Here is a 13,747-nt window from a genome sequence, read left to right on the forward strand (position 1 = left end):
GCCTGGGTGACTCAGTCAGTTAGGCGTCCGACTTCAGCTCAGGTCATGATCTGGCAGTTTGTGAGTTTGAGCCCCTCATCAGGCTCTGTGCTGACAGCTCGGAGCCTGGAGCCTGCTTCGGATTCTGTGTCTCCTTCTCTCTCTGCCCCTCCCCGACTTGTTCTCTGTCTCTCTCTATCAAAAATAAATAAATGTAAAAAAATAAAAATAAATAAAATAAATTTAAAGAAAAGTAACATATTTTTCTCAAATGGGTGTTAGAAAAGTAACTTCTAATAATATATTTCAATATGTAAAGCTTAGAAGACGTAATAAAGTAGCTCAATGTTTGCTCTATACCTAAAGTCACAGGAACAGCCACAAATAAATTATTGAACTAGTGACAAATACCAAACCCTGATCACTGGTCCCTAAATGCCAGCAGCATCTCCCAGCCATTTATTGTGACAACCTCCTGCCCATAATTTATTTTTCAAATTGCCTTTTAACACCCTAGATCGATGATCCTGATGTGAGAAGTTTATCCAGTTTAGCAACCTCAAGAGAGGTATTTTGGTTTAAAGAATATTTTTCTGCCTCTGTCACCATGCAACTACTCTGTCCTTTCCCTATTTTTTTTCCCCAAAGACTCGGGATATACATGTCACAGTGCATTACAAGCTCAACAATACAAATTAACACTTATGGAGTGCTTCCCACATGTCAAGCACTTTTAAAATACTTTTGTATGTATTAATTTATTTAAACCTCATCACTCCATAAGTAATATTATTATCACTATGTTCCAGGGATGATAATAATAGGCACCGAGAAATTAGGCAACTTGACTAAGAATTACACATCTAGCTACATCTAGCTTCTTGTGGAAATCAACTCCTTTGATTATTATAATAATGTATTTTTAATTTTTTTTTAATGTTTGTTTGTTTGTTTGTTTGTTTAGAGAGCAAGCCAGGGAGGGGCAGAGAGAGAAAGGGAGAGAGAAATCTGCACTGCACTCTCAGTGCAGAGCCCCATGTGGGGCTCGAACTCATGAGCCATGAGATCATGGCCTGAACCAAAACTAAGAGTTGGACACTCAACAAACTGAGCCACCCAAGACGCCTCCTATAATGATGGAGTTTTATAATTAGCAAAGCACTATCTTTGTTTTTATTTTAGGAAAGAAACATTTCAGGGATGAAAGGATGTTTCTTTTTCCAAAGCCCACATATCTAAACGTTTGAAATTTGAGCCCATGTTTTCTTGGCTTGCTTTATGCTTTCAGCACGTAATTAGGTAGCTTTCTTAATATTTTCATTCAGTTGTTTCATAATGGATTTTCTCTTCTTGGCATGTCATCTATATACGAAATTGCAGCTCCATTCATTTAAAGACTGGGAATGCAAATCTTTTTTCTGCACTCTCTTTTCATTGCCAACTGTCTTGCATTGAAACAGGCTTGTTTCAGCTGAGTTAAGAGGATGGCCTAAAAAGCACGTTCTGTGCAGAGTGGAGGGACATGTGGTCAGGACTCTCCTAAATGTGTCAGAAATCACAGTCCTGCATCATTCAGGGAGGAAATGTCTTTCTGCCTGGAAATAGCCACAGAGTTGTTTTAACAGATCATTTTTATCAACAGTTTAGGGTTGAACTTTTTACCCTGATGTGGCTGCTTGTAAGGACAACAAAGTAACGTATTTGAAGCAAACCTACAATGTATTTATTTTTCCTTTCAGAGGGAAAATGATCCCATCTGATCTTGAAAGAAGGATCCTTGAAGCCAAACAGAAAGTAAGTTTTTGTAGAGAGTTAACAAACCAAAGGTACATATTTCTGTTTTCATCCAGTGGAGAACACACTGTGGCTTTGTTTTAAAAAGAGGACTCAATTCTCAACCTCCAAGCCTTACTGAGAATGTGGGATTTTGCATCCAGTCACTGTTTATGACTCTGAGTTGTAGACTCTGCTTTGGAAAGGTCTAAGTTGCTCTTTAAATAATATACACTGTGGTAATGCACATAGTGATGCTGTAAGAATTTCTAAAGCATTTGTCTTTCTCTGTGCTGAGGGTTGACATTAAACAGACATACATTTGAAAGATCATTTTCACAAGTGGAAAACATCACAATGTTAACGCAGCATGAGTTACCGTTGTATGGGTACTTGAAAGGGGCCCATTTTTCCTGCCTACAAATATGGATACGATTGGCTCTCTAAGCATCTTATTTTTTAGGAAACAATTTAGAAGTCTTAGAAGGAGCAAGTTCTGGAGACCTAGAAAGTCATTTACATCTCTGGATGGTTTGCAAACCAGAGAGCTTGTAGAACTCCCTTAAATGTAACTTTTTTTATCTTTTTTTTTTTTTTTTTTTAGAGAGAGAGTGAGAGCATGAGGAGGGGAGGGGCAGAGGGAGAGGGAGAGAGAGAATCTTGAACAGGTTCCATGCTCAGCACAGAGCCCGACGTGGGGCTCAATCCTACATCTCTGGGATCACGACCTGAACCAAAATCAAGAGCTGGATGGTCAACCGACCTAGCCACCCAGGCACCCCTAAGTGTAACTTTTAGTGGATATAACCTACAGTTCCTAGTTCAACAGAAAACATACATTTTATTATTATCAGCTCAGGAAAAATTATTCCTCTTCATATGCCTTTTTTATTTCCTACACAGTGGCCAGAAGGTTCCCCTTGTTTCTGAAGGGGAACTACTCCTGGTAGCACAAACCATAAGATTAAACCTTTGCTGCCACCTAAAGACAGACTCTGTAACATCCTGTCACATCTCCCGCTATGTTCACACCCTGTTTGAGACATTCTTCTACCTTCTTCCAGCAATTTTCACTTAACCAGGGCCAGAGGACTGCTTATTATATAGTCTTATATATATATAAGACTTATATATATAGTCATGGCTTATTATATAGTCTCACACGAACCCGTCCCACCCAAGACACCAAATAAATTTATGTCTGAGGATTTTCCAACTAGGAATAATGGGCCGGTCAGATTTCCTTCTCTTTGTTCTTTTGTCTGCTCACTCTAAAGGACTGTTACAGAAAAGGAAGACCAGAGAGTGGGCCAAGGTGGGGGGGAAATCTACCTGGAATAAATAAATGGCTTGTGGGCACCACAAAGCTTCCTCACCTATGGGTCCAGTGCAGCCTCTTCTGAGAACCAGAGTGTCTGTTCTCATGAGACTGACTGACAGGTTCAAGAGAATGGCCTGGAGAACTCAGATCCTGGAGAGTGAACGTCCTTCCAGGCTCCAGGGTGTCGATGATCCTGCTGATGTTTCCAAAACTGCAGATGATGGGGGAGAATTTCTACTGTTTTCATCAGCTGTTTGAAAAAATTCTCAAAGCCCTATTTGACCTTATTTGGGGCTTTCTCGTTTGCATAGGGATTTGTTCCTTTCCTTGTGAGTGCCACAGCTGGGACCACTGTGTATGGAGCATTTGACCCCCTCTTGGCGGTCGCTGACATTTGCAAAAAGTACAAGATCTGGATGCATGTGGATGTGAGTATCCCATAGGAACTGCCACTAAAATGCCCTTGCATGTTTATTCATTTGGGGCTCGTGGAATGAAGTCTGTCTTTTCTCTCTTTTTTTTTTTTTCCTTTGGGAGCTTCTTTTTAGAATAGGGATATTTAAGATTTTAAGATTGCAGAGACAAAGCAGCACACAACGCACATAGCACACAATGTTGACTAGAGGAAGTTGGAGGCTGATGATGCGTTAATGTTCCCAACATGATAATATTCTCATTTCTATGACCAGTATCCAAGCTGAGCACTTAGCTCTCGGTTCATTGGCCCATAACATCCACGGAGGAATGCAGCCTACATACATACATACACAGTCACACACATGAAGATTGTACTTCCCTGTGAGAATGATCAAAAAGGCATAAAGGAGTTACGTTTCCATGGGAAACCCAAAGGATACAAAACTCAAACTCAAGTCAGGTATTTGTATATTTGGAGAGGAAAGCAGACTTGACAGCTTGCTAGGAGATATGGGACACCAATTTCCAATTTCTTAGCTGGGTCACTTAAGAAGATACTTCATATTTGAAATGTTTTGACTCCAGGCCTGGGCACACTAAAATGAAGATGTGCCCACCAAAGCATTTTCAAATGAAAAAATGTCAAGTTTTCCATGGACAAAATGAAAAGATTTAAACTTCAACCACTGTAAATCAAAGTCTGGCTCAAAGATCAGCTGTTACCTGCAAAATGTTTGTTACTAATCCATTATTACTAACTAAGGCTGAACCAGGTAAATTTCCACTATCCCAGTGTTATCCTGCATGGCGGGTATCAGTCTTCTTTTCCTTCCCTGATTCACAGTGTGAGTTGTTTCTTAGGCTACCAATGACCCCATCCGTTTTAGAAATGAAGACACTAAGAAAAGGTTGAACAATTCCAGTAGCATTATGACCTGGGTCTCAGAACTGGAGAGCCTGTTAAACCTTGCTAGCTGATTCAGGAAGAGGATTAACCTGACAACATTAAAAATAACAATGTCTGTGTGTCCTAAACCAGCGGATGCTGCTGTCTCCCCTCCAGGATTTCTACTTAAAATAGAGAGATTTCTTAACTAATCGTATTTGCTTTCTTTGAAACATATCAAATTTAGCACTGACTCGTATTATCTTAAATGTTTATACTTTTATAATTAGATTAGAAAAATTCTTAAAATAGTACCCATTTGGAAAATTGGATAATTTTTCATCCTGAAATTATAACAAACTAAAAAATAAGTAAATAAAGCAATTATACCCTAATAGGTGGGGGGTTTTTTCCTTAAAATTATCCCAGGATTATTTTTACCCACAAAGAATGTCAACATTTTCCAATGAATCTCCATCTTGACATTTTTTTAAAAGAGATCACTACATCAGTACACTAATTCAAATCTTCAAACTTGAGTACAAATTTTTAAAAAGCATGTTCCTATCGCTCAGGGAATTGACTGGTACACATTCTTCCTGCTTGTTTCTTTCTTTTTTGGGTAGAGAAATTATCTTATCCAAAAGTACACATTAGTAAAATAGGATCATGAAGCTGCTTATTTCCTCTGGAATTATCCAGACTCGTCAAAGGAGTTTTCCTTACAACTCAGAAGCAGCCTAATGGGTACCTAGCTCATCCTCTGTAATGCCAACTGGGGAGACAATAGGGTTTCTCATTTTGAGATCATGAGTTTCATTAGCACTATGAGTGGTGGTGGTAAGTTGGGGAAAGGATCTTTTTTCTTATGCAGACAAGAAATGTGCCCCCCAATTTGTCTCCTTCCACTTGTATAAATGTATGTGGAACCTAAAACCTTAGAACAGCCCCCAATTTAAGCTTTGCAAGTCTAGTACCAGAATAAGGTGGCCAACCCCCTAAATTGCCTGGGGTTGAAGAGATCACTTTCACCCCACAAGACTTTCACTGTTCTGGAAGACACCAAACTTTAGAAATCTAGGCAATGAAAACCCACTACCTTTTTCCTTGTATGATCTTCCTTTTGCAGGCAGCTTGGGGTGGGGGATTACTGATGTCCCGGAAACACAAGTGGAAACTGAGCGGCGTGGAGAGGTATGCCCATTTTTCTTGTTAACTACGTAAAGCATGAAAGCTAAATATAAAAGCAAATTGCACACAATTTCTAAGAACTCTTAGAACACAGGTGAGCCCATTTCTGTAGTGTTTGTGTGCCTTGCCTGTGTGGTCATTGACACATGTGTATTATGTGTAAACAACAAAAAGAAATCAAATTCCCATATCAAGTGGCCCAAGCAGAATGTTTCTCCAATAGAGATTCCTAACTGCAGTCCGTGGTTGGCCAGAGGACTCAGGAATGACCTTCCTAGAATCTCTGAACCAACTACCAAAGTTGTTTAAAACCTCTTAGCAGGTCATAGTTTTCCAGGGAGAGGATCTGTAGCTTTCATGCTCCATAAAAGGATAATATTGACCGCCTTAAGGAAACCAATAAGTAAATTTGCACCCTTATAGTTTATTAGTGTTGCAAGCATGGGTCTGGGGTTTGATACAGCCCACTGAAAGCAAGACATACTTGTGATAACATCATCTCATGGTTATAATTCCATGATAATTTTTTTTTACGTAGTTCTGATTGATGCAGCAGAGTACCTTTTCTTTCTTCCCCAAAGACTAAGCAGTAGATGGTTGAGAAAAGCAAAGGAGGTTATATTTGATTAGCATAAAACATATGCAGGTCTGAAGAGAAAGGAAAAGAAATTATAGAATGCAAAATCAGCCCCAGGCTTTGCTGACCATGTGCAAAGGAAGCTCAACGTTCCCAGTTCTCCCATTACACCATGGCAGGTCAACAGCAATGGTTAGCTCTGACACTCAGGCAGCTGAGAGAGCCTGAGTTCATCCGAGGCCAAGTGCCCCCCATGCCCTGCCAGGTAGCCAGATGCTGCCCAGAAAGAGCTTCCCACTGGCTCTGCCCCTAGACGTCTTGGCACAACTTCTATTCTGGGACGAGGAGAGAGGCCAGTGGAGTGTGGGAGCGTCTGTCAGCACTGGTCGTGCAGGCAGCCAGACCAGAATGAATGCGTGAGGCATGCTCTGCAATACCCAGGCCCATTCACACGCAGAGAGCCCGTGAATGTAGAAAGAGGGGTGGGGGTTACCAAGGCAGAGTCAGGGGCACATTGCCTGATTCATGGAAGACTCGAGATAGACCGGCTGAGGCTCAGGTCAGCGGGATAGCTGTCCCTGAGTCTGCTGGCTGGGGTCAGTGCCCAACTGTAGAACTGCTTATGCTCTCTGATCGCTGGTACCCATTTAGGTATGGGAGGCTGAAGGCAGGCATAGCCCCCTCCCAGAGTGAGCCGGTCTTGGCCTCTGCCTCTAGTCCTCAGGTGCTTCTCCCATGCCCAATTTCTTTTTTCCCCGTGAAGATCTGAATGAAACCAGACGCGTAAGGAGGAGGCAATGCACTAAGCAGGGAGAGACAATGCAAAAAAAAAAAAAAAAAGAAAAGAAAAGAACAGCTTGGAAGGTGCCTGCTCAGATGATCAGAACAAGAACAAAATTCTCGTGCTTTTGAGAGAGGTGGCCTGTACACAGTACTTCTCTCTTCTTTGAGTTTCTTTCTCTCTAGCACAAAAAGTAAGCATCTATTATTGTACCTTTAATACACCTGGGACTCCCAAGTGCTGAGAGTCACGGAGCGTCCTCCGCCAATGATGACTTAAAAGCTCACTAAATTACTTACCCTGAACCTGGGAAAAATAAACACCCACACACTTTTGTACTAAAGACTATTATTTGAGAGCAAAGCTTAGAACATTCACTGTGGAACATAGAGTCTGTTCCAATGGCCATAGTTCTTGAAACGGTATTATAACTAAATCTACTAAGTGGGATAGCGAAATATGAAGTCCCAAAAAATGAGGGACTGCCACCTGTCTACCTGAGAGCATCCATCTTGCTGACTTATTAGCAAAAGGCACACTATCTTTGGCAAATAAGGTTGTAGGGCCAGTGGAAAGCCCTGGGCATAATGTGTATGGGCTTAAGTTGAAGAAAGAAATTTGCCTCACTTGGGAGTATACATTTTCTCAAAGATTCACTCTAAAGTGGAGGAAATCCATGGACAATTCTTGTCCCCAGATCAAGAGGTTCCCCAGTGGTCACAGGGTCCCCTATGACATCCTTATAACAAAATGGCACGTGTAACCAGAGCCTGCCTGGCTTCCCTTGGAGTGCCTACCAAATTCTCAGAAAGCAACCTTCTTCCTCGCTAACACTGTCAAATTTTCTAGAGATGTCATAGCTGAGAGGGCTTGCCAAAAGCCCTAATACTCCAAAGTATGCTTCTGTGTGATGTAAACTGACTCCTTTAATCCCTCCCCACAGCAGGTTGCTGCTTACCTGTGATAACCCTTTGTGGTGGCCCACTCTCCAGGTTTTCCAGCCCAGCTGGAGGTCCTGGCATGCCTTCTACCATAGCACCAATTATTGCCCTCACCCCTGCCCCGAGAGCTATTTAGAAACTCAATTCAGTAGCTACTAAACCTCTGCCATATGCAAGGCACAGCGAGAGAACAAAGACCAACGTGGTGTGAAGCCTGTTTTCAAAGGGTTTAGAATCTAGTAGGGAAGAGTGACAGTCAATAATGGATTAAAATTCAAGGCAGAGGAAGTAAAGGCTCAAGAGACAGACAAGCGAGCTGCTTGGCAAGCACAGAGAAAGGAATGATTCCTACTCAACAGGGTTATTAAAGGAAGGCTTCGCACAGGGGTGGGCATTGGCGCTTCATGAGATGGAAGTGGAAGAAGGGCATTCAAGGTGAAGAGCTAGCTAGGACATGGAGGTTGGAAAGAGTCCTTGGAGGAAGTCCAGATAAGTTTGGTTGGAGCCTTGGACTCATGGAAGTGACTAGTAAGCTCGTGGAGTGTCCACAAGTCCTGCCCAGGGAGTCTCGGTGGAGAACTTGCCTCCTGGGCCATGTCAGGATCAACAGAAATCCCCGAGCTGAGAATCACTGCTGTAGGAGCCACTATTTCACATGGAGAGCCTTGGATTTCAAAGGTTGGGGGCACAAAAATGAAAGCCCCTACTGTGGCTTTCAAAAATGAAACCCATGGAGGGGTTTGAGGAGACGAGGCGGATTATCTCACCTGCCATTTGGAAAGACAGCTCTGGATTTGGGAGGAGATGGAAACCATTGAGCTTTTGGGAATGTCCAGGTGAGAAGTGGTAGCGGAGGTGAGAGAAGCTAAGGGTGCAAACTGGGGCAGTAGCAGCAGGGAGGGAAATGAGGGGATGAACCCAGGAGTGTCGCTTCCACCAAAAAGGACAAACTATTCACAGAGACTTGCTCGTCTATGGGACCAAGTGTGATTTTTTCTTTAAGTTTTTGGTTCTTATTTCTTTAAACTTTCTTTTTCCTTCCTGCATTCTTTTTTTCTTTCTTTCTTTCTTTCTTTCTTTCTTTCTTTCGAGAGCAAGTAGGAGAGGGGCAAAGAAAGAGGGAGAGACAGAACCCTAAGCAGGCCCTGTGCCATCAGCACAGAACCAGATGCAGGGCTTGAATTCACAAACTGTGAGATCATGACCTAACCTGAGATTAAGAGTCAGATACTTAATCGACTGAGCCACCCAGGCGCCCCAGGACCAAGTGTAATTTAAAGAACAAGGACTTCTGTTTACCTCCCTTGCTTCTGAAACATTGTATGTGTGTGTGTGTGTGTGTATGTGTGTGTGTGTATGTATATATACATACATATATATATATATATATATATATATATATATATATATATAATTACACGAAGAGCATTGTACATTACAGAATGCTTAAACACTATCTGTACGTAATACTTCCTTTTGCCTTACTTTCCAATACTGTAAGAAATTCTAGAGACTTTCCACCTTGGCAGATTTTACAGTCTTGCATAATATGTCAAAAGGTATGGGGGACATTTTTTTTGTAGATATCTTTGACCAAGCTGGCATCTTGAAACATCTTCCTTAAAAATTACAACAAAATCTAGCACGAAGGACTAAAGAATAAAACACTTTATACAGAGATTATGATTATTATTATTACTATTATTTAAATAAAGCTGCAAGGGGTGATGTCATGAGAGCAGGAAAAAGAAAATGATACTAAAACACTGAGGTTTGAGAGCTGGATGTGTGGGAGGAAGACAGTGTGAGGCACTGAGGCACAGAACACACAAGAAAGGATAGATCTAGAAGGATGAGGAGGGGGTAAGTTAATGAGTTCGTGTGGGGTCTTCTGAGTTTGAGGCGCAAATGAGGGCACAAGGATATGTCTTAAGAGAGCCCTAAGGGATTCATTTTTTCTAACTTAAAGTAAATCACAGAAGCCACATAACTGAGTCTCACAGCAAACACTTTGAAATGAACCTGAGGCTGTTTTTCATAAATTGCCAACATTTCTCAAATAAACTAACGGCACATCACTGAATCACCGTGTGCAGCTTTTTGCCATGTTTGTGAGGCAGCCCCGCTGAGAGAGAGGAAAGACAGGAGACTCAGTGACAGGCAGTTGTGAACCTCAGCAGCTTCTACTCTAAAAAGACAAGTTGGCCACTGCATAGAAACAAACACCTCCAGTCAGAGAAATGGAGAACAGCTATTGTCTTCTCCATCAGGTGTCATTATTAACAAAGCTGAGTTTCATCAGGATTAGTCATATAGCTGTAGAATATTATAGAAGCAGTATATATATATATGCTTCATGTCAGCAAGCGTGGAAATGATAGAATTGAAACTGATAGCAAAAGCCAACCTTATTTAATGTTTACCATGTATCAGAAGATGAGCTGGGCCTATTCACTGATTCAGATGAGATCCCCAGGCCAGTAGGCGTTTGACTGGCCGGCTGACGCCCACCATTCATCAGGTAAACGAATGAGACTGTCCCAGCTTCTCATTTCTTCCCAGTGTTCTTGCACCTTGAGAGCTGAGAGGAGGGTGAACCCAAGTCTTTTGTTCCCTCAGAGGAGGGGAAATAATTTCCCACACTACAGAGGCAGCTGCCATGGCTGTTCTCCTTTCCCTCCTGCTGTGAGTCTCTTCATACTGGGGTCACACTCATGATTCTCCGCCCCAAGGATCCCTCAGGCTCTCGGAAGACATCCACAGAGGCTCACCTTGCAATGGGAACTCATTCATGGAGGGAACTGCTGCTTTCCCTGGAGCTGGGGGAGGAGCTAGGTGAGTAGTCCAGAGAGAGTGAGGGAGAGAAGTTGAATGAACTTGAAGAAGGCTGCAGAGATAATAACACTTGATCTGAGCCTTAGAGAATAAGTAAGATTTAACCAAGTGAAGCAAAGAGAGATGACATTCCAGAAAGAGGAAATAGTATTAAGGAGACCCAGGAGTGTGAGTATAGAGTTTTCTGAGAATGAAAATAAAATAGTCTGTTGTGATGAAAATGGGTATGGAAAAGTGAAAGAACACAAGACTGAACACGTGGCCTGGGCTCACCCTTGAGGGCATTATTATTATTATTTATTATCATTATTATCATCATCTGACCCAGAACTATGCTTTAGACTTTTCAGATAGCATAAATACCTGGCAATCGCTGATGGGAGAGCATTGTATTTCTCAAGTGTGTCAGGACAAAATAGATTGAAAACTGCTATAGGGGCTATAGCATATCCCACCTGTGGTCCAGAAGGATGTCTGTGGGTTAGAGAAGAGATGGAAATGGATGAGCTAGAAGCTGTTGTGAAAGGAAACTTGGGAGAAACGTCATGATCAATTGAAGAGGAAGAAGGAGAAGCTGAGTGAGAACAAAATTAAGCAGTGAAATGAGACACTGTGATAGTGTCAGAAACATGAACAATGGAGGCACACAAGGACAGCCCTTCACCTGCATGGTGCTCTGCTCCTTGATGGCCAAAGGCAGGACCCTGGACTGGATGATCCCAGTCCCTCAAAGGGGATCACAGGGAGGCTGGCTGAATTACTGCATGGAAGCTAAGGGGGCACCGCGTGAAGATGCCGACCCACGCCTATTCTCTTTGTAGACAAAGAAAATGTTGTAGATTTAAGAGCCCACTTCTTGTTTTATAAAGTTAGTGTCATCTGGGAGTCTGAGAAACAGTGCTAAGAACACTGAAGCTCTATTGTCCCAGCACAGGACCTTGTAGTCTGAGTCTGTCATGGGTGCCACCCTCTTAACTTCATTTCTTTCCTTTAGGGCCAACTCTGTGACATGGAACCCACACAAGATGATGGGCGTCCCCTTACAGTGCTCTGCTCTCCTGGTTAGAGAAGAGGTATGTCTTCCCTGACTCATGGCCCAGTCCATCCATGGAGTTCAGTAGAATAAATGTGTGTAGTAACAGAATCAGAATACAGGACGATTTGACAGCCTGGAACAGCGAGCCATCTCCAAAAAGGGCAAATTGTTAACAAGGATGATTATGAGGTCCTCTTATGTCCAAGTATAGGACGGTCACAGTTTGAGTCTACAAGACAGGTATGTTTCATACATGGCTAAATTGTACTTGTGAAAAAAGGCATAGAATGTTAGGTTGTACTTGGCAGACTCAACAATGCATCAAGAGAAACTTAGCGTTCAAAAAAAAGGAATGGGTCTAAAAGAAATGGAGTCGCACAAACAGAAGGTTACTGAAGGGGTTGTGGGGAGGGAGGGGCTAAATGGGTAAGGGGCATTAAGGAAATCATTGTTGCACTATATGCTAACTCACTTGGATGTAAATTTAAAAAATAAATTAAATGAAATATTAAAAAAAAAAAAAAAGAAGTAGAGTTCCAGGATGAGGAAGGTAGTAGTCTCCCACTCTCCTCTAGATAAACCATGCCTGAAGCCATTTGCTTAGGTCAGTGCCAAATTGCATATGGGACCCCACCAAGCTAGGGTTTGAATGGTGGGCAACAATTGGTGAACCTGTGACAGATGTGGTTGAAATAAGCAAAGATGTTTAATCTAAAAAGAAAAAGAAACTTGAGAAGATGGCATCCTTCACAGTTTAAATGACTCAAGTGGAAGAGATTCGGTTTCTTCAGGGAACTGGGTCTGTAGCACTGGATGGAATAATTTGATGGCACAATCAGAATATGCCATGATTGAAGTTCTGACTTCTGGTCAATAAAAGGAAAGCTTTTCTAAAAATTAAGCTTTCTCTGAGGTAGTGAATGCTTCGCATAGGAATAAATTCACCACCGGGGGTAAGTGACTGGAGATTGGACAGACACTTATTAGTAAAGGGAGAGAAAAGATTCCTTTATTGAAAAAGAACAGAATAAAACCCCTAGGATCCCTTCCAATTCCAAGAGTTTATGATGCTCTGACAGCATGTTCCTTATTGAGATATAAGGAATAAGGACATTGTATAAGACCATATTAAGTATTCTGTGATAAGGGAGCTCTGGGCTTACAAAACTTGGGATATTTTAGGGGTGCCTGGGTGACTCAGTTGGTTAAGCGTCTGACTTCGACTCAGGTCATGATCTCACCGTTTATGAGTTTGAGCCCCACATCAGGCTCTGTGTTGACAAGTCAGAGCCTGGAGTCTGCTTTAGATTCTGTGTCTCCCTCTCTCTCTGCCCCTCCTTTGCTCATATTCTCTCTCTCTCTCTCTCTCTCTCTCTCTCTCTCTCTCTCTCTCTCTCAAAAATAAATAAACATTAAATAAAAATTTAAATAAAAATAAAAAAGATTTTAAAAACTTGGGATATTTTAAATTGAAGAGCTAAAAGCAAGATTCATTACTTCAGGGCATACCGGAGCCTTTCATAGGCAGATATATATTGCAAATATCTTTAAAGAAGGAATTTATCAAGTAGAGTTTCCTAAATTTATTTGACCATGGGAATTTCTTTTACAACTATTTTATAGCACAGCAACTATTACTATATTTAAAATTGTTTGTAACAGAGGTGACAGGGTGGCTCAGTTGGTTAAGCATTGACTCTTGATGTCAGCTCAGGTCTTGATCTCAGGGTCCTGAGTTCAAGCCCCATGTTGGGCTCCACGCTGGGTGTGGAGCCTACTTAAAACAGTTTACAACATAATGGTCTATAACTTTTTAATGGCTTGGAATCAGGATATTATCAAGGCCCTTTATGTGAAAAACGTCATGTTTACTTATCTCTTTGTGCAATGAGACTGGTGCTGGCCAACCTTTAAGAGGTCATGTGTTTTGGTTTCTTTTAATGTTTATTTATTTATTTTGAGAGGGGGAAGAGGGAGGGAAGGAGACAGGGGGAGAGAGAGAGAAAGAGA

At 41.7% G+C, this 13,747-nt stretch overlaps 1 protein-coding gene across 1 annotated transcript in view; it reads left to right on the forward strand.

Moving 5' to 3' along the window:
* Window positions 1-13,747, forward strand: part of GAD2 (glutamate decarboxylase 2) — an 86,316-nt gene that overhangs the window by 51,537 nt on the left and 21,032 nt on the right. The window contains exons 9-12 of the mRNA XM_078450332.2: window positions 1,719-1,773; window positions 3,385-3,501; window positions 5,506-5,570; window positions 11,696-11,774. Of these exons, the coding sequence (XP_078306458.1) occupies window positions 1,719-1,773; window positions 3,385-3,501; window positions 5,506-5,570; window positions 11,696-11,774 (316 nt within the window). The remainder of the gene's footprint in view (window positions 1-1,718; window positions 1,774-3,384; window positions 3,502-5,505; window positions 5,571-11,695; window positions 11,775-13,747) is intronic.

Source organism: Panthera onca, chromosome B4 (assembly GCF_046562875.1).
Source record: "Panthera onca isolate mPanOnc1 chromosome B4, mPanOnc1 haplotype 2, whole genome shotgun sequence".
Taxonomy (NCBI): domain Eukaryota; kingdom Metazoa; phylum Chordata; class Mammalia; order Carnivora; family Felidae; genus Panthera; species Panthera onca.